General features: G+C 36.0%; 1 protein-coding gene across 1 annotated transcript in view; it reads right to left on the bottom strand.

Annotated features, from left to right (window-relative positions):
• The window catches only part of LOC124606110 (teneurin-a), a 360,362-nt gene that overhangs the window by 118,859 nt on the left and 213,550 nt on the right, over positions 1-27,953 (bottom strand). The window contains exon 12 of the mRNA XM_047138074.1: positions 11,832-11,951. Coding sequence (XP_046994030.1) covers positions 11,832-11,951 — 120 coding nt within the window. The remainder of the gene's footprint in view (positions 1-11,831; positions 11,952-27,953) is intronic.

Below are 27,953 nucleotides of genomic sequence, written 5' to 3'. Positions count from 1 at the left end.
AATTTATTTTGATTTAACTTTGCATTCTGATGCCCTACCTGCAGCCGCAGTCATCAGATATCCAAAGGAGGTAAGTCCTGTTTGCCACCTGTCTCCAGGTTGTGGAAACTTTTTTCTGTGTGTGTAATCATATTTTAACTGTTTGCTTATATTATATCCAGAGGCAGAAAGAGGGGACCAGTCCAGCATTTACCTACATGACTACAGCAAACTGTGCAGATTTGACCTGTACTCACTCACCACCCTGTCTCACAAATCAGTGTGCTGTGAGTTACGCTATTCTAGCAGGTAAAGCAGACCAGACATTACCACTTCATAATTATCAGTATCTCTGGTGCTACCCTTGGTTCCCTGTTGTGCGGTATAGTGTTTGTGTCATAGCAGCTGTTATGGTCGTGGAGATACGAATGGTTGAAGTGGTTGCCACCACGTCATGGTGGTCACCAGAACATCTTGCATCTCTTTTGCATCAATGTATTTTATGAGAGAAATAATTTGAAATTCTCATGCTTTTATAAATATTCTAAAATGTTAAAGAAAGTTTTCAAATGTTCTATAATGTTCTCGAATGTTCTAGAATACAAGCTAGAAATGGCACACATCAATTTGACCAATGAGTTGTGCAACAGAGTACAGACAGAGGAAAAACTCATTAAAAATTTGTATCTGCTTACAGAAAGGAACTACATAAGCAGTGAATGGTGATGTTAGGGAACAGTTTTAGCGACAAAATGACATAGTTCAACAAATAAATCAGAGAATACCTGGATAAGAAAAGAATATTTGAAGCTACTGATACAATGATGAATCAAGACAAAAAAGTAAACTCCCAAATTCACTCAGTGTTCCATGTATACCCTTGATAAGAGACTTCTAAACAACTTCATAGAAGTGGAAATGTTAACTGGGAAAGAGAAAGGCAAGCCAGTATTAATACTATGAATTCTATTCATTTCAACTAACTTACCATTCAGCCCTAAAAGATTCCAATCTCTGGTACAATTAACCCATAGTATGACTATCAATAAAGCACAAGGACAAACATTTTAATGCAGTGGAGTGAATTTGAAGGAATCATGTTTCTCATCTGGACAACTATATGTAGCATGTTTATATGGTGGAGTGCCACAAAACTTTTCCATCTTTGCTCCCGAAACCAAAACATCTAATCAGTTCATACAAATTTACTGTGGATAAGCTAGATGCTACACAAATGAGAAGATTAACTGCACATTTTTGCAACTGAGAAAAGAACTGGAAAAAAGGACCAAGTAAAGCAGGTCCTTTTCAGCTAGTTTAAAATATAATGTAATAAGACTAAATTGACAGTTTATAGTACATGTTTTTAATTACCATACTTTATCATATCTGGAAAAGTGTAAATTAGTAATGGCAACTGAAAGGTTACTTTCATACCAAGTTCTGTAGATTCCATTATGCAGCAAAACCTTAATGAATATGGATAGGATATGAGAAAATTATACATCCAAACACCACAATAATAAATAATCATCAATAATGTTAAACAGCTTATGTCATTAATACATGAGATAATATCTTCTGCACAAATATCATATTTTAGCTGATATAAATGTGGTATTTAATTATCAAAAGTTGTCATTTTTCTTTTTGTTATATAGTTCATTTGCTATTTATCCATACTGTTTAGCTCATATATTCTGAAAATGGATTTTGAACGTATATTTTTTGACCATTTGCTTCAAACTGTCATATATACAACTCATTGTTCCTTCCAGTTATTAGCTTGGTGCATAAGTTTCTAGCATTCTTGTTTTGCATTTTGGTGTTCCAGTTACTATGGATTTATTGTTAACTGTCATTTTTTATTTGTAGTTCACTATTGCTATATGAGCTTACATGTTGTCACTTTGTCATTTGGAGATAGTAAGTGGAGCTGTGGATGCTAGAAAATGGAGTGCCAAGTGGATAAATTGAAACACATCTGATATACTCTTCTGTTGGAGTTCAATAGAGCAGTGACAGCAGTGCGGGCAGCTAGAAACATTTACACTGTGTCTGAGGATAATGTCACTGGACAGTGCACAGCAAGAAAATAGTTTTCTCATTTTAAGGAGAGTTAGTGACTCTCCATGTTCAGGAAGACCTTTGGAGTTTGATGAAGATCATTTGGACACATTAATAAAAATGTGATCATTCCGCCATTGTCTAACATTTGTATGCAATGGGGAAGGTTCAAAAAACAGTGTGTGGGTACTGCATACTCTAAGCCAAAATCACAAAAATCAGCAGGTGGTCACACGTGCACCTCTGCTTTCTCATCATCACTGGTGACAAGAAACGATGTCTTTCTGCTAACATAAGATTGACCCCAGACAAAGCAGCTACTCCTTGTACAAAGACCAGCATGCAACCATAAAGGATAATTTTATGCATCTGGTGGAACAGTGACAGTGTGATGTACTATGAATTGCTTTCCAAAGGTGTAACCATCACTACTGACATTTACTGTCAACAAGTGAGATGTCTTGCAGACAAAATCCAAGAATAACAAAAATGAAGACTGCATGAAGTGATGCTACTTCATAATAATGCCTGCCTGCATTCTGCTAGACTGACAAAAGAACACTGAACAGGAGGTGGGTTGGGTACTCTTTCCACATCCACCTTATTCGCCTGATCTTCACCCCCTGATTTTCACCTTTCCTGCTCTCTATTGAAAACTCTTCAAGCAACTTCCTTTCCAGATAAAAATGTGTTCGAACATTGTTTGAGATTTTCTTCGCCTCAAAACCATGTGACTTCTACTGTCACAGAACTGAAAAGTTACCCCAGTTGACAGACAGTTGTAAATAGTGAAGGAGAATGTACTACACAGGGCTGTGATGTTTCAGCACTTTACATGAAAGTGGGTCAGTTAGAGAGGTTTTTTATCGCTCTCTATGAAAATGTAATCTGTTTTCTTCCAACACCCACTACTTCTAAATTTCCTACATAATATATACTGCAATAGATCGTAAAGTAATTCAACATGATTGACTATGAAAACATCACTACTTCTCAAGTTGTTTCAATGTACACAAATGTACTACAGTCATTTGAGTAAAAATTTGAAGCAATTTGTGTATCAACATTACCAGATCATTTCAAATCAGCCTAATAATGGCGACTTCATCAAGAAGATCATGTATGAATGATCCTGATTTGTTTTGTTACATTTGTGGTTTTCTGACTACTCTCAAAAGCATGAGAGAGAACATAACCTCATTTGTCAAAAAAGTATACCTATCTTATTTCAGTATAAAGTTAGGAGACCAGCACAAAACTTTTGCATCACGTACTGTTTGTCATATATGAGTTGTAGGTTTGACGAAATGGAAACAAGGCTAAAAGAAATCTTTAATGTTTGGGATTCAAATGACATGGAGAGAACAAGAAAACTATGTAGATGATTACTATTTTTGTGTGATGAAAGTTGGTTGGCTAACAAGAACAGTATGAAATCAGCATGAAATCTGAAATCAGCCACAAGGCCCTTACCACATGGTCCTGACATCCAAGCCTGAACCCTCCACTACTTTTGAATCGTCATCATCATCATCGAGTGAAACTTCAGATCCTGATAATAACTGCACACTCTCAAAAGGATAACCAGAGCAGTTCACACAAGAAGAACTGAATGACTTGGTAAGAGATGTAGGAGATCTGGGTCTCTCAAAAGAAGCAACATACATTTTAGGGTCTTGATTAAAGAAAAACATTTGCTTACTCTGGGCAAAACATCTACTGGTTTCAATCAAGACAATCATAATTTTATGATTATTTCGTAACAGAAGGCTCTCGTTTCTTGTTTATAATAAGAACACTGAAGGTATGTTATCAAGGTGTGGTGTTCCTAGAAAACAATGAATGGAGGCTACATATAGATTCTAACAAAAGAAGCTTCAAGACCATTTGTCAAGAAAGTTCGTCAAAGCATTGCCTAAAGATGGTGACTGTTTTAAGTATCGTCAAAGCATTGCCCAAAGATGGTGACTGTTTTAAGTATATAAGTCCCTTTTTTTTTCTTTTTTTTTCTTCTGCCCGAGTCCAAAAGGAATATTTGTGGGACCAAGTATTAGAAGTTTAATGAAAGATGAAGTATTTGAAGAATGATTGGTTTGGGCAGGATTTAAGAATGTGGCTGACAATTTCTTTGGGAATAGGAAACACCCAGATTTCGAAGTCAAGGTGAAAAATATGTTGATAGCTCAGAAACATTTAGGATTAAATTTGATCCATTTTTTCATAGCCATCTTGAATTCTTCCAACACAATCGTGGAAATGATAGTGAAGAACATGGAGAAAGGGCTCATCAAGACATGAAAGAAATACAATCATGTTATCAAGGCAGGTGGGATGAAGGGATGATGGCTGACTATTGTTGGTCTCTAAAAAGAGACAATATGGAGATAAAGCACAGAAGAAAAGCTTGAAGACAAAATTTCAGTATGAAGAGGAAGCAGTACTGAAATAGTGCAGTGTCTCTACAAGACTTGGAATATACTTAACTTAAACTGTGATTAGGTCTATTAACCAATGTGTGATGTTTGATTTTGTTTACTGCATACATTTGTAAACACTTTACATTTAACTAGTATAGCTGTAAGTGTCTTTATTACTATATTTAAGTGTCTTAATATTCTAAAAATATGACATTTTCTGGTAACATTATTACTGTTTCTCATATGTGATAGCCAAAATCTTACTTCATATTCTTCAACACAGGCCAGCAATTAATAAAAAACACCCTTCGGGATTAGACGACTTGAACAAAAATTTGATTTTGCAGCCCTGTGATACTGATGAGTATCTGTTTCATTATTAAACATATGGAAAACAAACTACGAACTTATACACCAACTTAATATTTTCCAAAACCTCTGCATACAAACCTTACAACTGTGATCACATACCATAAGTCTAATGTGACCTCAAGCAGCTTCTCAAGGCTTTGGGTCCATTCCCAAATCTGACACCTGAATCCCTCACACTGCAAGCCCATGCACTCCTGCCTTTTACGAATTCTGTAAACTCCATAAACCTAAACCCCACAGGTCTTCCTACTGGTTTTCCCATTGTTGATGGGTACAATGCACCCACATACGGGACCTCTGCCTTTGTTGACAAATCCCCCATGCCCACAGCTGCAGAACATCCTCCTGATACCAGACCCACTATCTTTTTCCTAATTCTCTTAGCCAACCACATCCTGATCCACAATTACACTCTAAAAAATGACATCCACAAAGGAACTATCTGAATGGGATGGAAATTGGTGGATGTGAAGTACATGTACATAAAAAACAAATAATTGCAACTTCTTAAAAACTGGATGATTTATTTAAGAGAAAAAGCTTCATGAATTGAACAAGTCAGTAACACACTGGTCCACCTCTGGTCTTCATGCAAGCAGTTATTCAGCTTGGCATTGCTTGATAGAGTTATTGGATGTCCTCCTGAGGGCCAAATTCTGCCTGACTGGTATGTCAGAGCATCAAAGTCCTGAGATGGTTGGAGGGTCGCGCCCACAATGCACCACATGTTCTCAACTGGCTGGCCAAGGTAGGATTTGGGAAGCACAAAGTGTGGGTGGGTATTATCTTACTGAATTGTAAGCCCAGAATGGCTTGCTATGAAGGGCAGTAAAACGAAGCATATAATATTGCTGATTTACTGCTGTATAACTCCTAAAACCACCTAGTTCACCCACATTTACACTTTGAGTCATTGTATGTTGGTGAGAGACAAAGCAGTAGGTTGACATATTTTTATCCAGTAGTGTCATATGATGTAATGTTCTGGGATGACTCATATTTAGAAAAGGAAGTCTTCATTACTCAAAAATGTGAAGTAAGAATAACATTTTGTGCTCACACACAATCACATTGCAGACATCTGTTACAGGAGGTAACTGACTTCTGCTTCACAATATATTTCTCCTGTCATGAAGGTTGTTGCAAATAATCCACTGCAGTTTAAAAAGAACAGTGATGTGGATCCATCAGCAGCTGATCATGTTTTACAAAACAGGAATTTATCATCTCATATCCTAGTAGGATAAATATCTTAACATGTGTGGTGATTACTTTTCATGGTACAATTACATAGTCTTGTTGTGGCAGTTGTTCATTTTTCATTTGACAGCCCCTCAAAATACTAGAATACTAATCAATAATTCAATATTTATTTTATGCTTTTTGCACAAAAGTAGAGAATGAAAAAATTTGAAAAATGCATGAAATGTTTTGTCAACTGATTTTTCTAAAAGTAAGAAATGGGATAGATTAGAGAAATATTCAACTTGCCTCATTTGCTGTATATGAGAATCATCCAGAGGCACATAAAATGTTTGTCTAATCTACTTTATTCAATGGTTTTAGGTACATTATTTTACAAAACATTTGTAAATTATTTTTTTAAATTTTTTATTATGATGTGTAAGAAAAGATGGTGGGTATGAATTATTAAGACATAATTGTTTAACAAAACTTGTAGAAGGTTAGCAGGTAGCAATATTTATAAATGCATATTTTTTTTTTTAATATAAATGCATGTAATGACTTATCTGTCAAATGCGTCTTGTTCTTTCAGTGAATTTAAAAATGGGCATCATATATGAAAGAAAATACACACACAGCTATTGACAGGTTCACATATCAACAGCTTGAAAATGCTTGAAGTGTTACACCTTTATGGTACCTTGTGTGTTGCTTTTCAGACAGCCCTCCTCCACAGGTGAGCCACCAATGAAAATAGCATATCACAGAACGTGATTACTATTACCATGAGGTGGATATAAAACTATCACCATTGTGGTTACTTGGCATTTATTTATGACACAAATAACAATTGCTGAGGAATCTGAACTGGTGGAAACAAGAAGAAAGATGTCTAACATCTCATAAAAATCTACTTATGAAATAGTGTGTAATACATTCTTCCATCTTGTGTGTATAGTTTCAAAAGGAACCATACAGATGAAATTAGACAAATGAAAAATTGGACAGAGGTATACTATCAGGGAATCTTTCTGCACTCCATCCTTTACTGCAATGGGAAGAAATATTACATACAAGATGTTCCACAAAGGGGTTTACACTGCATACAATAACTGAGAAGATAGTAATGATACCCTCATCCAATTCTAATTATATGGTGCTCTCATGATTAGTGTGGGTAGCCATTCATTTGTTTTTCTTTGTTTATTTTCAGTTGCCAGTAACTACAAGTAAGATGGTTGGAAACTTGTCCTTGAAGCAAACAAAGTGGATTTTAAGGCATTATTAGAAATGTGAAAACATAAAAGAAGTGCAGAAACGATGGCAAGCAGACTTTGATACTGTGCCACAGTCACATGTAACAATACTGAAATCGTGCAACAACTTTGAGAGGGAGAGAAGTATGCATGACCTGGAGAAGGAATGGTACATCATGAAGAAATCGGTAGTGGACAAAAAAGGGGTGCCTGCAGTGGTATAAGCTTTCACAGGATCCCCAGGAAATACATTCAGCACACTACACGTGAACCAGGTGTAAGCAAATCAAGCATTCAGTGCATTTTAAAGCAAGCAAAATGAAAACCCTACATTCCCAGGTTGCTTTACACAACGAATGAGGATTATCTGGATAGATGCTTCAAATTTTGTGAATGGATTTGTGATAGTGAACAGGTGGCAGCTGTCACTGCTGTGCTTGGCCTGATGAGACTAAATGGAACCACCAGTCACCGTAAGTGTGTGCACTGGGCAAGAGATAATCCCCATGGAAGAACAAGATGTTAAGCTTCCTGTGTTATCAGTGTGGTGTGGTTTGGCTTACCATTGTGATGCATGACAATTGCTAGATGAAACACTTGTTGAGTTGTGGATAGGCCAAAGAGGAAGAGTTGAGTTTTCACCCGGATCTCCTGATTTATGTTGTTAGATTTCTTTCTGTGGGGAACTCTGAAGGACAACATCTACACTACAATGCCATGTACATTGGATGCCATCAGAGAGATGACTATGACTGTCTTTGAATCCATTCTAATGGCAACCATAAAACTTGTGTCAATCTGTTCCACAGTACTTTATTGCTGCTGATGGAGGACATACTGAACATCTTCAGCAGTAAAAGTCATCAGTAATGTCGAGACCATCTATGTGACTTAAAAATTCATAGTTTTTGTTACTTTTGTTTGAGTCATTAAAGTTCAGACACTGTAAACCCCTTTGTGGAGCATCCTGTATATTACAATGAACGGTAAGGAGTATAAGTGTAGATACAATTATAAATGTTATGATTTCAATTAGGTAATTTCAATAAAACCTCAGCAGCATCATTTCAAATAAACTATACCCAAATATTTTGCATTCCTTATTCTCTGAAATGAGGAAATATGTTTAATTATGCACGAAGGAAACTATTCTGTAATCACATGTGGAAATTTAACAGAATAAACTTCTACTCTGCAAAAACAGGCAGTTTCATTGGAGCACATTTTTCTCAGTATTTTAGTTATGATGAAGGATATGAAGTGAATGGAAGTAGTATTTTTACACACAATACACCAGAGGTTTGTGATCATTTTTCATATAAAGCAGAAGTATGTTTCTACAGATTGTAATAGTTATTCACACACACACACACACACACACACACACACACACACACACACACACTCTCTCTTTCTTTCTCTCTCTCTCTCTCTCTCTCTACAGTGATTATACAGATGAGACTGCTGAAATTGAAAGAGATATGGTCTAAAGCAGACTGCCAATATACATATGGAGTGATCATGAAGTTGCCATCTGAGGGCAATTATGCAGTGTATATGCAATGTTAGCATGGCTCCAAGGCAGGTATATCAGTACCAACATGTAGCCAATGGATCAGTGTGGCATTCGTATTTTACTGACATGCGTGCAGTAACTGCGGAAATGTGAACTATGGCTACATCATTACCAAATGTGTCTAAACAGAAACAATGTGCTACTATGCTTTTCTTGGCTGCCGAATGACAAACGCTGGTATACATCCATCAGAGAATGAAGAATGTGTATGAGACACCACATGTGTTGAATACTGTGGTTGTGCCAAGTTACATGCTGGGTGCTCCTGCCTCATGATAATGCATGTATTGCAAATTTCATAACGTAGAAGTTATGCCAACTCGGGTAGGAAACACCCACCCTACAATCCTGATCTCTTCCCATGTGATTATCATGCCTTCAGTCAGTCAAAAAAGGTTTTGAAGAGTCAACAAGTCCTGTCAGACAAGGATATGAAACAAGCAGTTATGGATTTCTTCACACTGTCTGACACATTGTTTTACCATCAGGTACCTTAACCCTTTAACTGCTCTGGACGTGTTAACATGCATGCCTTTGTACCTGTCCGTGTGCTCTGAACGTGTCTAGGTGCACCACCAGTCCTTCTACCTGGTACTCTGAACGTGTCTACGTGTAGACAGAGCACACAGCATTCAGAGCACACAGGGACAGGTACAAAGACGCATGCATTAACACATACAGAGCAGTTAAAGGGTTAAACCTGGTGCATCAGTGTGATGATTGCCTCAATGTTCACAGTGACTTTGCCTAATTGGCATACTAATTCTGGACTTTACAGCCTTCAAATGGGGACTTTTTGATCACCCATTATATTTCATAATATTTTGAATGAGTAGCGAAGTTTGAACAATGACATGTTTGCAGACACAAGATGAGTGACTGACCATTTCTGTATCCTGACCCTAATGTGGGACAAAATTTGGAGTATAGAGATTTGGAGAAAATGTACAAGTGTCATGACACCTCTAAAATACCATAAGAGAGAAAACAATGTGAAAAATTTATCTCATTTGTCGTGTGAACACTGATTCTACCTAGGTCACCATGTATTTCAACCAGAAATAGTGTGTATCTTAATGGTATGTTTTTTAGTTTCAAGGCAAGTTGACAATTTCATTTTTGTGTGCAATTTTTGAAAACAGATGTAGTGGTCTTATTGGGGGAGCTCGAAGCATAATATGTTTTTGAGTTTTTGCTGACCTGCAATGTAATGCTTTGTTTCTGAGGGAGCTGTGTCAAACCTTTTTGCAAAAGAATAAGAGAAAGGCCTCCACTACAGCAGAATGGAAGAGTTGAAATGCAATTTTTTTAATAGCTGGTACTGTGGTTGTGGGCATATAACATTAAAGAGTAAAGCTATGCATGAGCTGCTTGGTCTTTGACAAGATCACTGCAAGAAATATTGCTACCAACTGCATATTATATTCTTACTGTTCATTTACCACAACAAATACTTTTTTCACTATAGCTGCATGACCTCAAAAGCTTATGCATTATGAAATCATGAGAAGAATGAAGAAATATGCTACCATTATTGATTGGAGGATAATTCAAAGAGAGATACTTCTGAGATCAAAGCAGGTTAACTGCTTTGTCAGTTATCTTTATGATTCTACAAGTATTTACACCACAGTGTATTATCATGCCAGAGATGCTGTTTTATATTACATTAAACAAATCATTAAATTTTACAAGTTCCTCCCATTAAAAGTTGCTGTAGTATGATACTGCACATTTACCACACAACATCAATAACTTTATGCACAAAATGTACAGATCAGTTAAATGTCTGTAAGTTTAATTGCTTTATTACCTTGTTACAATCCATCTTTAAGAAACATTATGAATTTCTATATGCTACAAACCAATATTTATTTTGTAATATTAGACTCCAATATGCAGCATACAATTCATAACTGATATCAGATATGTATACTTAAGTTTTAGGTTAGAATTATATCTTAAATACTGAGCAAAAAAGTACTGTTCAATATTCTCAAGAAAAAGTCTGAGTCATGCATCATAATATTTTAGATTTTCTCGGAGGAGGAGGAGGAGGAGGAGGAGGAGGAGTATGAGGAGAAAATTAGTGTTTAACATTCCATTGACAATAGGCTGGAGAAAGAGATCAGCCATGCCCTTTTGAAGGAATCATCCTGCCATTTGCCTTCAGCAATTTAGGGAAATCATGGAAAACCTAAATCAGGATGGTCAGATATGGGTTTGGATCATCATCTTCCCGAAACGCAAGTCCAGTGTGCTAACTACTGTGCTACCCTGCTCAGTAGTTTTCTTGTCTTCATTTTAATTGCTTGTGAAGCAAATGGATAAAACACTAATGTCAGCTCCCTATAATAAGGGAAGGTTGAGCAGGAATTAGCAGCCTGAGGTAATTACAGCTTTGCAGATGGAGACAAGCATCACTGAAGAAGGATGGCAAACTAAAATTACTAGGATTTTTTCAAAGAAATCTTCTTCTTATTCATTTTAGTTGAATTAAATGTCACAGAAATGCTCAGTCTGGAATTTTAACACAGCTACACATGAATGCAAGTCCAGTGCTTAACAGTACACCATATTGCTTCATACAAAAGTTCAAGGGTATGGACAGTTGATTTAAAAATGGGCATCGATCATGACAGTATCTGGGAACTGGCTCACACAGCTACAATAATTTATACAAGAAAGAGAAATGGGCAAGATCTTGGTTATTTTAGAAGTGCTCTGTTGGAACATGTTGCCAACATTAACATATTTGATAAAAAGATTAGTATTACATGCAGCTTCATTTTTAAATTTTTATGTACTACACACAAGAATAGTTATACACAATCATAATTTACATAACATTTTTGTTTCCCTTTCAGTCAATAAAATATGATTAGTCCACAAAACATTATCATAAATTATGCAAGTTTGTGTATTATAAAAATATGTTGTTATTTGATGGGTAATTATGTGGATTCATTTGGTACTTACCAACCACCAGCTCTTGTAAGCGTAAATCCAAATCTAGAGTCACGATCAACACTGACTCTAATTCCAACTATCCCTAAACCTTGTGGTGTTACTACCTGTCCTCTCATGACAGAAACTCTCCTATTTGCAAGGGAGCAGAAAATAAATATATAAGCAAAACGTAGAGGAGCACAAAATAATGTTAAAAATACAAAACAAACTAACTTTGATTATGAACTCTGAATGTTTTCTGTTACTGCTCTGATCATTTAAGTGATTAATACATAGCTTCCCACATAAATAAACTGTTATTTACTCTGATAACAAGCTTCTCGTTTTACCATGTCACAGAGCCTCACAACTTTGATGGCTGAAATGCCTCTGAAGTACAGCTTTCTTCCCAGTGTATTAAAGCATGGTTGTGTATAACCTTATATGAAACAAACGGAACTTTTAGCGCTTTATATTGATATTTGTTTCCTCAGCAACTGCCAACTGGTACAAATAACTAAGATAATAACTATTTAATATGTTTCAAAAGTTGATTTTCATGTCAGTAAACTCACCAGTTTCATACCATAGAATCTGGAAACAAGTCTTGATAAAAATCGAATGTAGAAGGGCATGCTGCACAAACACAAAATGAGTACAGACACATTTATCTCACATTTATGTTTAGACAAACGTGTATATTACTTCACAGTAACAATTATTAGTTTCTTTATTCTCTCTCTGAAATAACATCTTAGACGCTAATAAATGTGATATTCATAATCCGAACTGCTGATACAAATGAACAACTACTAAAATAAATTACAAATAATATTAAAAATAAAAATGCATGTTTATGCTGTATGCAATTTAAAAAGAGAACCTGGGATAGGAGCAAGATCATCAGAGTTAACAGACAAGAATAATGTACACATTTTGCCACTCTACACTACTGCTTTTAATGTTTAAAGATTGGAACTTGCTCCCTAATCCATATGTGGATCTAACCATTCAACTGGTTTAATTAAGCATATTTCTCCACCTTCTCCTTCCACAGTTTTCTCATCCCATCTTTCACCAAGTCTCAAGTTGGGGACTGAACCTCTCAACACGAACTTGGTTATCGCCAATCATCCTGTTTCAACTTAAGCTAGTTTCTTTCCTCTCCTCAATTCTGTTCCACAGTTTCTGTATCCTGACTTTTTCTGATTCCCTTACGCTCTAAATTTCTGTCATCTTCTACTTTCCTTTTTTGATACCTCATACATTACATGTTTATGTAGATTTACTTTACTTAATTTCTCAGCTTTCCATCAACGCATCTGTGACTTATTCCAAAATATTATTTTTATTTTGTCACCTATCTATTGCTTGATGTTCAATATTAGTGATCTGAACTTTAAATCTTCATTGTTATAGCTTTTGTTATTCCCATCTCTTTATCTAGCATTTGTACTGATTCCTTCATCTATGCTAGTTTCTGTAATTTCTTTCTGGCACCTCCTTGGCTTTCATTCCTATGAAGATATTCTTTATAATCAAAAAGCATGAGTTACTTGTTTTCTCTGTCAGTGTGTTAGTCAAAATGCCTTTGGTTCTTCCAGTCAGTAAGCTGTTGTCTAGTATAAAATAAAGACACAGACAATCAATATAGAACTAATTTGTATAATGTACTTTGAAGATATGTGCAGAGTGGACAGATATCTGAATTTCCATTGTGTTAGCCACTGACACTGTAAGCTGTGTGCATAATTAAAATAGGATAAATGCGATAACCAGTTACACATTTAGTCCTCAATTAGAATCTGATGTTTGCTAGTGTGCTAGTGTTACTAGCACTATATACTTGGCTAGTTTCATTCATATCTTACTCTGTATTTTTTAAAGAAATGTATTATCTTTACAATAATATAGCTTTATATACATAGTTATGAACTAATTGTTTCCTACCAATGGAAAACAGGTATTAATTCTAGATTTTATTTGATGGTATTATTTATTTAATGACAGATTATTCAATTTCTTTTTTTCCTATTTTTCTATTTATCATCATTACATTAATCTAAAATTCAGGATGGAAACAATAAAGAAAAATGAGGAAAGTCAAACCCACCTCTAACTGACTGATGTATAACATAAAAAACACTTAACAGTGCTATAATTTGTCGAGATATTGAGATACCACTTTTATTCTAGTTTAATTGCACATTATTACACACACAACCACAAAAAACCACTCCACAGATCAACAGCCATAGGTGTATAGTGTGTTTCAATGAATGTGTGTGTTTACTTAAAAGTACGAATGGAATGAAGTGGTAGCTCAACACCTTTCAGTCTCTGTGCCGTTGTGTGTTTCTATGTGCCATGCATCAATCAGCTACTGATGAGATGATGTTTACCTCAAATCAGTTTATTGGAGTTAGAGTTTTTAATTCTGAAATCTGTTGTATGACATTAATGCAAAGAAGGGTAGTTAAACATTACATACAGCCTGTTTTTAGACAGCTCTTAAGTGCCCTTAACAGTCTTATGCACTCTCAAAATACATTATATGCTTCCAGAATTAATATTTGTGTGTAACTTCCATGAAGAGACACAAGTTTCTTTACTGACATGATGGTAAAAATTATGTCAACTGATTCTGGTGTCATAACTTCACATAAGTTCAGAACTGATATAATTTGGTCTTTCCATGAAAATGAGTAATGTTGGAAGTGTCACAAACAAACTTTAACAACTGTAAAACATCATTAAATGGATTTACGATCCAAAATGTTATGTGATCAGGTCAGTAACTTCAAACATTCAGAAAATTTAGTGCCTCAATACTTTAGAAGCTAGTATTATCCATAATAATGAGAGATATCTGCAGTAGACTACTCGCTATAAAAATTGATACTATTCACTCCCATGACAAATTTGGCCATGTTAAGTCCACCATGACATTTACTTTGAATCATCATCATCTCCATTGTTGATATTTTGCATTTAACTTTATAGTGAACATAACTGCACAAATCTCTCATATAATATATAACCTATTATCATGCATTTGCAATAACGACAAAAACAGATGAAAAATAATTTATAAAAGAGAGAAAGATAAAAAGCAATAAAAAAATCTAAAATAGTGCATTTGTGCAACACACAAAGGTAAAAGGAAAGTAACATTAAGACAAATATAGCATAAAATGGATTACATAAAACATTTTTAAATTAACATATATTTGTAATTTTAACTACTTCATAATAAGGTATAATTGAAAAATTTTCCAGACACATAACACTGGCTGCTTTAGCCATGACAGGAGAAAAACAATTTTAAATGCAAAATTTCCTTTTGAGAATGTAAAACTCAAACACCTATTTTTGCACTTTTAGAGCTGGAAAGCAACAAGACTCATAAGTGACAGACTTATTATACAGTGAAAGCATATGTAACTTAGCTCATGCAGCTCTGAACAAGAGAAATGTGAATTTGTATGGGAAGAAAGATAAGAGAACAATGTCTACACTGACACAATGAGAGTATTATGAAAGCAAATTGGTCATCAAAGTTACAATAAGAAATTTACTGTGTTGCTGTTAATCAAAGATAAAAATGATTGTATAGTCAATAGCCACCACATAGTTATTAGGATTAAATAACTGATTAAGGATGAATAGGAGGAAAGATTAGTGTTTAATGTCCCATTGACTATGAGGTCAATTAGAGACAGGCACGGTGGATGAACAGTAAGAAGACAAAGAAAATACTGCTGTGAGGTGAACAAATAACTTCACGGTATTTTCAATTAAATAGCTACAGATACTATGGATAAGGAACAACCTTGATGAACACACAAATTTCACTACAGTGTGACTATAGTAGGTTAGCAGATCTGTGCAAAAACACAAAGAATTGTCAAAATGGCACTCAGAAGATGGAACAATGCAAGAATAATAAAAACTGTAAACACAATGATAAAGGAACTGCCGCAGGATAGAAGAGAGACAAAAAATGCTTGACATGAGACTACATGAAAATAAATTAAAACAAGTGTGAAGCACAACTGGGTAATGGGTAAAGAAGAATGTACACACAAAGAGGGGACTGCATCAAAGGGGCAAAAGAGAGACAAAAGAGGAAAAAACATAGGAGGGTAATACCAGAGGAGGAAGCATGGCTTATTTCAAGGAGTCACCTACTGCAGAAATCTGTTCATAATAACAATAGTCTCCCAAATTCTGTTGTACCACATTTTATTATCCAAACTGCGTGATGGATTTAAAAAGATACTTTACTGTGACACTGCACTTCTAAATGCTATTATACATAACATTCGTCCTGCAGTTAAAGATATGTAATAAATGAAAACTGGCCTGGCCATAATTTTGTAATAAAATCTGAGACAAGCACAATATATACTACATTTTGCAGGAAGTGCATTATTGGACCTACGTTGATACTGCTGTTGTTATATATATGATATCCATTATAAACCACAGTTGTTGGTGACCTGAATGCTACTTTTTACAGCTGCTCAACAAACATGTAACTAAATGATTTCTTTCAAAATTACGTAAATGGTTTTCAAAAGTGTAGCTGAAGCCTCTTTTAAACTTACTCTTTTATCTAATCTTAAGTTAAGCATACTTTCTATTCTGAAACAAATTTATAATCTGAAATCAAAAAATTGTATTTGCACTTCCCATTACTGATTTATTATCATTACACCAATAATCAACAGTGCATTTCATACTTCGATAATGGTGGTAAAGGGTAAAAAAATAAGGATGGCATCACATATACTAAATTATGTACACTGACAGATATCACATGGTTATAAACATGGGATTCCTACACTATTTAACAAAAAATTTACAGCAAATTACTGGGAAAATATCCTGCATTACAGAATTTTCCAAGATTCTTAAAAATGTTTTTCTCCTGTCAAAATAATTGTGTTGGATTGGTATCACATTTTACATTTGCAGCCTGATCTTGTAGCATAAAGATACTGTAGTATTATGAAGAGAATTATCACAAAATTCATTTCACTGAACACAAACAGCAAATTTTAAAGTATCCTTCAAGTTTGTATTCTATGTACCATAACCTGTGGTGGCTCACCTCAGATCCTGAAACACTTACTTTTTTTTCTGTGGACCACTCATGTTATAAAGGAGGTTATGTAAAAATTATATGAATAATCACTATAATTTCCCATCACCTGTGGGCACACATGGCAAATACAGAAATATAACATCTGGAAATTTTTACTGTTTTATCTTCTAGAAGCTTCAGATGTGCAGCTCCATGGTAGCAGCATTTGTGAGAAAAAAATCTTGGTGAATCATGTTGGTTAAGATTATTTTGTCTCGATTAAATGCATTGTACCAATGTTATATCGACACAGATTATGCAAAGTGTATTAGAATTTCAGAATTAATCTAGTACAAACAAGGATGTATTACTGATAATATATGAATGTCTAAAACTGGACTTACAATTCTCTTACACTGTGGGACATTCATATCAAAGCAAAGCAGTGCAAATGCCGAATCCATAACCTAACTGTTTCCCACGTTCTTATCCTGCCATCTATTGGTTCTGTCATATTTTTTTATAGGCATAAATTTCTGCCTTTCATTTATTCTTCTGTGAAATATGAAAGTTAATACAGTTTTTGCATAGGAAGCATTATTTGGGCATATTTTTAAGAAAAAGAACTTGCTAAATATAGGCTTGAACTGTGTGTCATGATAATGGGCCAGTACATTACTAACTGTAACAACCAAAAGAATACCCAGCAGTTATTAATACTGCTACAAGCTATGGTGCACGTAATAGTTAGCATCACTGTTTGATGTGCCGTGGGTTGCTGTTTCAAGCCTGACCACCATGAATTATTTGTTATTTCATTTTACTGTTTCTGGACTGTTCTTATAATACCTTATATTTGTAACGTTTATGTAAATAACAGCATTGTGGAATATTTGATGGTTGTATAAATAATGCAGTGACACGTGCACATATTTTCAAAAGATCGTGCATGCAGCAGTGCTATGTCATCTGCTGAGGGTGCTTCATATGTGTGTGTGTGTGTGTGTGTGTGTGTGTGTGTGTGTGTGTGTCAGAGCCTACCATGGGCCCTTGTCTATTTAAGGCTAGCTGAGCTACGCTGGTCTCAGTTCTCTATTTGTATTACTATAGCTCTTTGCATACGTTATTGGTTCCTGTTGAATGTTACTTAAATATTGTGTTCAAGTTGTTAATGCTTCTGTTTAACAAAGTTGTGTTATGTTGGTTGCAGTAAAAAACATGCTTTTAGTTCTAAGTGTTGTACTTCAATGACAACCTTGCCATTGGATTTGCACTTGATTGTGGTTTCCACGCACATTGTATGGTGGAGAAGACAGGTACTTTGAAACATCTGCATCACCATAGCTCTAGTTAGGCAACACAAAAGCCTTTGTCTACATGGGCACAAATCAAAACACAAATAGTACATCATTCCTAAGATCCATATATTCAGGAGGCAAATGGTTTCCAAAACAGCAGTAAGTCAGCTGCTTATCTGGCATCCATCAGCATTTCCTGGGGACACTTGTCAGTACCTGACAAAATGGCTGAAGAGATTTGATTGAGTTATCAAATAGAACAGATAGGATGACATGTCATGTAAATGTGTGTTTTTACTTTGATGTCACAGTGAAGCAGTGTTTCAAGAACAACAAAGAGAAGCTCAATAATGGGACAAATTCCAGGCATAGTGGAAGAACAACTGAACAGTTACAATGCCAAAGAGAAACAACACAGTCATACATACAGAATGTACTGGCCCTATGCCAAATCATGTATTTTAACATGACACAAGCTGTTAAAATATGAGAAATAATGAAATAAGTCACAGAAAATATGTATCAAACTCTTTTGGGAAAGGATGTCACAATGGCAGAGGAATTCATCAAGTGATGTCAGGGAATTGAGGAAATGTTAACACAAAGTAGAATGATAAAAAAGTCTGACTGACTGCTGAATGGGGTCCCTATGGCAGTTGTGGAGGACCACCATGACCTCGCCTCTCTCATACATCAGATAGAAAGAGTACTGCTGTCAGAAATGTCAGACCAAGTACGTAAGATACGAGGGGTGTTTGAAAAGTCCGTGTAAAAATAAAAACTACTTAATGTTTGGGGTATGTCTTTTTTTATTTTTTGGCATAGTCTCCTTTTAGACTCATACACTTTATCCAATGCTGTTCTAATTTGTTGATCCCTTCTGAATAATAGGAATTGTCCAAGTCGCAAAATAGCTATTAGTTGCTGCAATCACCTCCTCGTTTGAATAAAATCTTTGTCCCGCCAGCCATTTCTTCAAATTGGGGAACAAATAGTAGTCTGAAGGAGCCAAGTCTGGAGAATAGGGTGGATGTGAAACGAGCTGGAATCCTATTTCCATTAATTTTGCGACCCCAACTGCTGAGGTGTGTGCTGGTGCACTGTTGTGATGGAGAAGGACTTTTTGCAGTACAATTGCCGGCATTTTTCTTGCAGTTCGGTTTTCAAACAGTCCAATAACGATGAATAATATGCACCTGTAATAGTTTTACCCTTTTCCAGACAGTCGATGAGGATCATCCCTTGCGAATCCCAAAAGACAGTCGCCATAACCTTTCCGGCCGAAGGAATGGTCTTCGCCTTTTTCGGTGCAGATTCTCCCTTGGTAACACATTGTTTAGATTGTTGTTTGGTCTCAGGAGTATAGTAATGTATCCATGTTTCATCTGCAGTGATGAAATGATGCTTAAAGTCCTGCGGGTTCTTCCTCAACAGCTGCAAACCACCCTTGCAACACTTCACATGATACTGTTTTTGGTCAAGCGTGAGCAATCATGGAATCCATCTTCGGATAGCTTTCTTATGTCCAAATATTTACACAAAATATTATGTACCTGTTCACTCGAGATGCCCACAGCAATAGCAGTCTCATGCACCTTAACTCGTCTGTCATCCATCACCATATCATGGATTTTATCAATGATTTCTGGGGTCGTAACCTCCACAGGGTGTCCGGAGCATTCAGCATCACTTGTGCCCATATGGCCACTCCAAAAATTTTGAAACCACTTATAAACTGTTCTAATCAATGGTGCAGAGTCAGTGTAATGTTTATCAAGCTTCTCTTTAGTCTCCTGATGCGTTTTGCCTTTCATAAAGTAATGTTTAATCACCACACGAAATTATTTCTAATCCATTTTTTGATAATCACTCGACTTCCTTGTTTCACACGAATGCTAAACATGACCTTGAGACGTGCGGGTGGTGCCATCTCTTGGACTTTGCACGGACTTTTCAAACACCCCTCGTATAGCAGCCTTTAATGCTGACCCAATACGTCGGGGGTAATACAGAATGTTGATAAAGTGCAGTGTTGGTCTTTAGCACCACTCTCTACCACCAGCCAAATGAGTCAGTAAGATTGGAATTGGCCAATTCACACTATGCTCCCACCATCAAACTGGTGCCTGATTGAGGCAAGAAAAACAAGCTCCTCCCCCAAATCAAATGCCCCTCAGAGGAACAGAAGTTTGGAGGACAGAGGGCAATATGCTGGTCTGTTTTCACTGTAGATGCCCTGGACTTATTGTGCACTATTCTAGAGAAGGAAGATGAGTGTCTGATGACTATTATGCCACAAGACATCAGTCATCACAATAATCCTGTTCATGTCAGTCAACTGCAGATGATTATTGTCAACCTGTGCACCAAAGAACATTGGCATACCCTGGATGAGGTTGCTTCTCCACACACCATGGCCATTCCCTGGCACATATTAGCTGCTCACCAAGCCACCAAATACAGGAAAACTATGGGAGGCAACTATCAATGGAGGTAAGGCTGCCACAGACGAAAATCCTCTATGGACAACAGTTACAAGGATGACAAGAAATCTGATCAACATCATCACTGATGGCCAACCAGTCCAGGCATTACTTGACTCAGGCACTTCTTTTTGTGTAATAATGGTTGCCTATCAACTTCAGTTAAAGAAGACAATGCAAAAGCGATTGTGCTGAAAGTCACAAATGGGAAGCATGAGATGTCCAGCTGATAGGAACATGTGTTGCAAGAATAGCTATCAATGATAGATCACAGTCCTTTGAATTTGTCATTTTAACAGAGTGCAGTCATAATGTTACTCTCTGATAGAAATTCTTGCAAATATCACAAGGCATCATGGACTGTGGAAGAACAGAGTTCCAGACTGATGAAGTAATTCCAACAAACACACATAATAAAGATTGGTCTGAGCAGTTGCTTCTTGTAGAAGATGTTGTTAACCCGCCACCATCAACAAAACAAGTTTCACCAATCAATTGAGCTGCTCAGTTAAACTGTGAAGCTTCTGCTGAATTGAAAAAGCTACTTGGGCTCATAAACAAAACCTATGTGTTAACGACAATCATACCCATTGCAGATGGTCAAGGAGAACTTTGGATCACTAATTGTCACAAGCAGTAGGGGCATTCCAACTATCCCAGGAAGGAAAGCTTAGTATCATTAACAAAGAAATCATGCTTTGCTACTACTAAAACACAGGGAAGGAAGCTGCTCTCCAACTGCCAATAGGATCTGGCACGGTAAAACATCGTATCAGCTCTGGGGATCACCACCAATTCAGCCAGTTGACATATAATGTCACTGACTAAATGATGAATAACCTGGGAGGAAGTGGAGAAGATGCTGTAAGAGGACATCATGGAACCTTCAGAAAGTCCTTGGTTCCCTCCTGTACTACCTGTGAAGAAGAAGGATGGCACATGGCATTTCCGCATTGACTACTGACTACTGAACAAAACTATGAAAAAGGATGTCTGTCCACTGTTTTGCATTGATGATACACCTGACTGTTTGAAAGGAGTAAAGTATTTCTCAGTTATGGCCATGCAGACAGGCTATTTTCAAACTGAAATTGATGAGGCTGACTGAGAAAAGACTGCCTTCATAGCTCTCAACAGCCTGTATGAGTTTAAAGTTATCCAGTCTGGACTGTGTAATGCTCCAGCCACCTTTCTTTGTATTATGGAGAACAAGCTGTGAATCTTAAATGGATGATACGTCCAAAGACATCTCAAGAACATCTAAGTCACCTGACAACTATGTTGAACTGTTTACAGACTGCACTTCTCCATCTGTATCAGGAAAAAAGCCTCCTCTTTGCCTAAGAAATAAATCTTCAGGCAATTATAGAATGGCGAGGGAGTTCATCTGGATCCAGAGAGAAGAACAGAAGTCAGAGATTTTCTGAGTCTTCAGCATATTCATGATGTGAGAAGTTTTCTCAGAATGTACTCGTACTACCACTTGTTCACGAAGGACTTCTGTACCACGGCACATCCCTTGCAAGAACTACTGCAGGAAAATGCCAACTATTCCTGGAAAAAGGTGCAAAAAAGATTTTTCCTTGTCCTGAAGGAGGTGCTAACATCTGCATTTATAGCACTGTGTGATAAGAATGATGAGACAGAAGTCTGTGATGGTCTACCTTACAACTGAAAAAGAGTTCCTTGCAATTGTTTGGGCCATTAATAAGATCTGGCCATATTTATTTGGCAAGCAATTAACTGTGGTGACAGATCACTGTTCTATAAGCTGTGTGACTAACCTGAAGGATCCACTGGATCGACTGATGTGATGGGCAATTAGGTTTCAGGTGTATGACCTCACAGTTGTACAGAAAAGCAAACGTAAGAACACTGACTGCCTCTCAATTAATTCTTTGGCGGAACACAGCAGCATGAATAAAATATTATTCATCAATGCATTAAATGTCATTGCTATTGAAGAGGGAAAAATCAAGCACTGCTGAAAACCATTGAAGCCCTGAAGGAGGAGGAATCAGCCAAAGGGGAATTCCAAATAATAAATGGAGAACTGTACAAGAGGAACTATTATCCAATGGGGCAGAAATGGTTGCCTGTCATCCTAGGTCAACTACAGTCAGCTATCCTATTTCTACAACACTCCAACATTTGGTCAAACTGAGATCCTTGAGACTAGACAGAATCATACACAAGTAACACTGGCTAGGTCTCTACTGATCAATTAGAAACTATGTGAGCCACTGTAAGGAATGCTGATGATTGGGATGGAAGCACGTGCCTCAATTATCTCCAGAGCATCTGGCAACATTCTAGTTTGCAGCAGCATCATTCCATCAAATTAGAATAGACATCTTGGGGAGGTTCCTGTAGGTGACAAATCAGAACTGATGGATAGTAGTCAGCACTCACTACCTCACCAGACAAGCAGTCAGCAAAACTGTGAAATCATTCAGAAGCTCAGAGAACTCCAACTGACGACCTCTGATCAAGGAAAAGTTTTCTATTCAGCCTAGTATCAGTGATCATTTCACACTATGACATCATCCACAGGATGGCAACTGCCTACCACCCACAGACAAATGGCTTCACAGAACACTTCAATAAGGTGCTGGCAGATATGTTCTCAGTGTACATTGACAACCAGAGAGACTGGGATAAAATACTGCCCATCATGACATTTGTTTACAACACAGTGAAGCAAGATGCTACTAGCTTCACACCATTCTTTCAGCTCCACAAACACAATGCCAAAACAACAATGGGTTTATACACAATCCCATTTCAAATGGATGATAATCAGGAAGTTACATGAAACACCTCATTACTAGGACTGATGAAGCAAGACAGAAAGCTTGCATACAGAACCTGGACACCCAGCACAGTGCTACAGTGCCCAGGACCAACTGTGAGATACAGCCCAGGAGACTCAGTTTGGATTTTTACAGCTGTGCAGAAAGCAGGGCAACCAGAACTGTTACTAAAGGGTTACTCTGGGCTGCACTGTATACTTTGTTGCTCGTAGGACCTTATGTTTGAAGTCAAATATTGTGACCCTTCATCAAAAAGATAAAAGTCCAGGGACGTCATCAATGTCCTCCTGAAGCTTGAGAGGCACTGCCTTCAATGCTCACCACAGTGAAGAGGATGTAGCAACACGATGATCCACGAGTGTCACCATACAGAGGACAATTGACAAGTTCTACATTTAATGGGCTGTATTCAGTTGCAATGCAAATTTTTGAAATGACGGGTGGCTACTTCTCTGGCAGAGGCAGCAATACTGCAAGCTATGGGCTGTCAATTCAAACTCAGCCACCATCAGTAATTTGTTATTTCATATTTCTTGTTTCTGAAATGTTCTTAAAATATTTTATGCCTGTATTGTTTATATATTCTAGAATATTCAGTGTTTGTGTAAATACCAGACTTCAGGAATATTCAATTACTGTATAAATAGCTGCCCTCTCCCTGCAGGAGTTTAGTTCTGTTCTGGTAGTATGTTGGCATCAGTAATAAATATGCCTCCCGTTCTCAGTGTTGTGATTCATCAATGATGCTGTATTCATGATTGTACTTAATTGTGGTTTCAATGTCACGTTGTGTAACTTATGCTGTTTCAGAAGAGATTTTCTCTAACTCTTTCTCTCTTTCATGATTTAATAATTACATTTTGTGGATCAGTTCAACAGCTGATGAAAGTTCATGTACTGTTAGAGAATCAGAGAAATTGTTAAATATTCCCCTTATCCTTTGAATGTCAAGTTGTTTTAATATGTCTGAAAAGTCAACTAATGTATTTTCTTGATATATTCTGTAAAAGAAATGTCTTGAAGCAATATATCAGATTTTTAGAACACAGATCAAGTTAAAGATGAGGAGGCTGTTTTTGTTATATTCTGTAAAAATGACATACATTTGTAAGACAAGGCTGCAATTGTAAACTATTAGCTATGTTCAGTATTTCAATTATACCTTGGCAGAAAGAATTGAAAAAAAATTATTGCAAAGAATTTCAAGCATATAAAAAATTGGTAAATAAAAACAAAAAAATAAAAACATATACTTGTGTAGGAAAAATTGAAGAATTGTAAATGCAATAAATAAGCACTATTTTATAATGATTTTAAGAGTTTTACTGAGTGTTGGAAGAATGGGGTCAAGTGAAGGAACAGTAAAGGACTGCAATGAAAGATCTAGGAAAGAAGGCATGGGCACAAATATGAAGTGGCAGACAAACGAAGGGAGAGGTTAACAGAGCAACAATGATAGACGCAGACAAGGGACAAGGGACATAGTTGGGCATAAATATACACAGGTTTCAAAATTTTGTTATGTTAGTCTACAAATTTTGGTGACTCTGAACATAATGAAACAATGAAACACACACATAACACGTTACAGTAAAAGAACAGAAACAACATAAAGCTCAAAAAAGTACTGGACTGACATGACAGTGCAACATCACACCAACACATAGACAAAAAACACAGCAGGAAGATCAATGATGAGACTGATCAAATGTGTTGCAACTGTACAGTTATCAATTGTTGAAAACTTTTGGGATTGTAGTTTAGTTTCCAGGAGTCTTATATTCCTACACTTATTTGTCATCACAATGGTCATAAAACTGATTTTCATCATAGTGACTGATGAAGATTCATACAGTCAGTCACAGTGTGTGAATATTCTGACTGAAGGCAAATAATACTGAACTATATCTCGATCAAGTGAACACTCTGCAGCTTTGTAACCATAAATTATTATTCTTCTTTCTTTTCTTTTACTTCCATTTTTTTTTTTTTTTTTTTTTTTTGTATCATAAGATTACAAACATGCAAATTGTATTAAAATTAATGTAAATTAGGAAACATTCCTATAACAGATATCTTGTCATTCACCTTCAATAAACAACATCTGATCTGCATAGGAGTCTCCACCAAGACCAAGGTAACTAAGATGAAAATTTTACTCTGTAGTGGAATATATGCAATGAAACTTTCTGACAGATTAAAACATTACGTCAGAATCTGAATAGACCTCAGATCTTTGCCTTTTGCGTAGTAATGAACCTTTCAAGCTGTGCATGGTAGTTCCTTAGCCAAGCAGTTGGAACATCAACCACAATACTGAATTAAAGAAGAATACCAACACTGAAATATGTTAAGAAACACTGTTGGTCAGAGAAACATACACAGAGCACAATGCTGAAATACAAATGATGTTACAACAAGAAGACATTATTATAAACTTTAGAGAGGAAGCTATAAATTATTAATGGGCGGCATCACTTGCTTTCAAATTATTTTAACATCTTTATCTGCTTACCAAATTCAGCTTTTACTGCAGATTAGTCATGTGTGCAGTATCTACTATACTCACAGAAAGAAATGGTAAATGTGAAAGCAAAAGAAACTTTAAACACTCTTTCAAGTGTTGCCCTCAATGAGCACAAACTCAATCTCACCTCTTAAACTGAGTGCAAGTGTCTCCTTTCTACAAATTTATTTTCTCTGAAACAGATTGATGGAAACTAATTCCTACACTGCATTTCTTTCATGTCTTTTCTGATTTATTGTAACTGATGGTACAATTACAACAGAGAATTTGACAATTGTTACGGATCAAATGACAATGGGGTTCTAACATCAGAAAGGGAGTTAGTACCACTACTAAATCAAACATAATTTTGTGGTGCTTCAAGAAATTACTGCAACTGACAAACATAACAATTGCAGGATTACAATAACAATGCCACAATGAAATTAGATTAATTATTTTTATTACTGGTGTTGCATTTGAAAAAGAAATAAAAGGTTTTTCTGCTTGATCCAAAGAAAATTATGGGCAAGTACATACACTATGCTGTGGATTTGGCACACACAAGTACAAATGATGACAACCCTTCAATCAGAATGGAAGTGCTAATAATTCAGAAATATTTCAGGAAGAATGGCTTCAAAAGCAATATAAGATCAGTTTACTAAACCTGCAATATGAGTATTGAGGATGTGATTAAATTTCTCAGGTTTCAGAACTATCCAAAGGAAGGAGGTGAGACAGTGAAGCACTGAGTCCTTGAGGTAGGCTTGAGTGGCTCAAAGAATGTTGTCCCAAAAGGCAGAGTTCTGCATTCAAGTTCAGGTCCAGTTTAAAAAAAAAAAAGGACTTCAGTTATATTAAAAATTTCTTGCTACAGCAGTAGTATTAATGATACTGCCCACGGCAAAACCTTTGAGGTTCCTCATAAACTCTCAAATATTTTAGTCCTAAAATTGTATTTTTACAGATCTAAACCTCTTCTTAAAACAATTTTAAATGCAGTTAATTTAGTGTCAGTTTCCCCCACAAATAAGCCAGTTACCAACCCAGTTTCAAGTCCTTATTTTTATGTTCTTAGTATAGATTCATGAATTTCTATTTATCTTCCAAAATTCGGAGGAAAGTTCTTTTCTCACTTTTTGTTTGTTCTTACACACTTAGCAAACAATGTCACATATTTTATAGTTTATAATATTTCATGTCCTGAATACCTAATAGTTTAAAGCTTAACTGATTTGAAATAAGTACAGTATCTATTATATTTTCTATTCAGATGTTGCTATTTACAAAAAAATATTCTTTTAACAACTGTACTTGATAACACCGTCTCTCACAACATTCTACAGTGATAATATTAACATAAATATTTTTTGTAATGGCTCCTTAAAAACAATTGAAAATTGCTGTGTAGTTACTTCCTACTTGTTTAATTTTGGGTTTCACTGACCAGTTGTGTAAAGAAATTGAAATAATATGTGAGTCTGCTGTAAGGGTTGCAACTGGCAAATTTAGTTGGTTGGGGAAGTTACACTGAGAAAATATGTAAACTTAAACTGAAATCAATGAGTAAAAAACAGTGTTCTCCTTATAAAATGGATAAATCAATTCATTTAATTACCATAAGGACAACATAAAATACACTAAAGCATGAGTACCAAAGCATAGGCCTATACAACTACATTCTTGCCTTCATTTATACATGGCACAAGAATTGAAGAGTTCATTAATTTCATGAAGTGGTTTTCTATACTGGAGATTGGCTTATGGGGTCAAACTGTAGCTTTCAACAAAAAAATTTATGCCTGAATAGAAAAGGGACTTGTCTCAGTTATGTAGACCTGTGGAAAGGAAAATCACAACTAACAGTGAATATATCAGAGTATGAATTAATCAAAAAAGAATAAAACACTAATAAAAACATGAGAAATGGTTGTATTTGAAATTATGAGTAGGCACAAGT

This window comes from Schistocerca americana, chromosome 3 (assembly GCF_021461395.2).
Source record: "Schistocerca americana isolate TAMUIC-IGC-003095 chromosome 3, iqSchAmer2.1, whole genome shotgun sequence".
In the NCBI taxonomy this organism is placed as follows: Eukaryota; Metazoa; Arthropoda; class Insecta; order Orthoptera; family Acrididae; genus Schistocerca; species Schistocerca americana.
The sequence above is the reverse complement of the archived record's forward strand: the minus strand, read 5'-3'. Positions and strand labels throughout refer to the sequence as shown.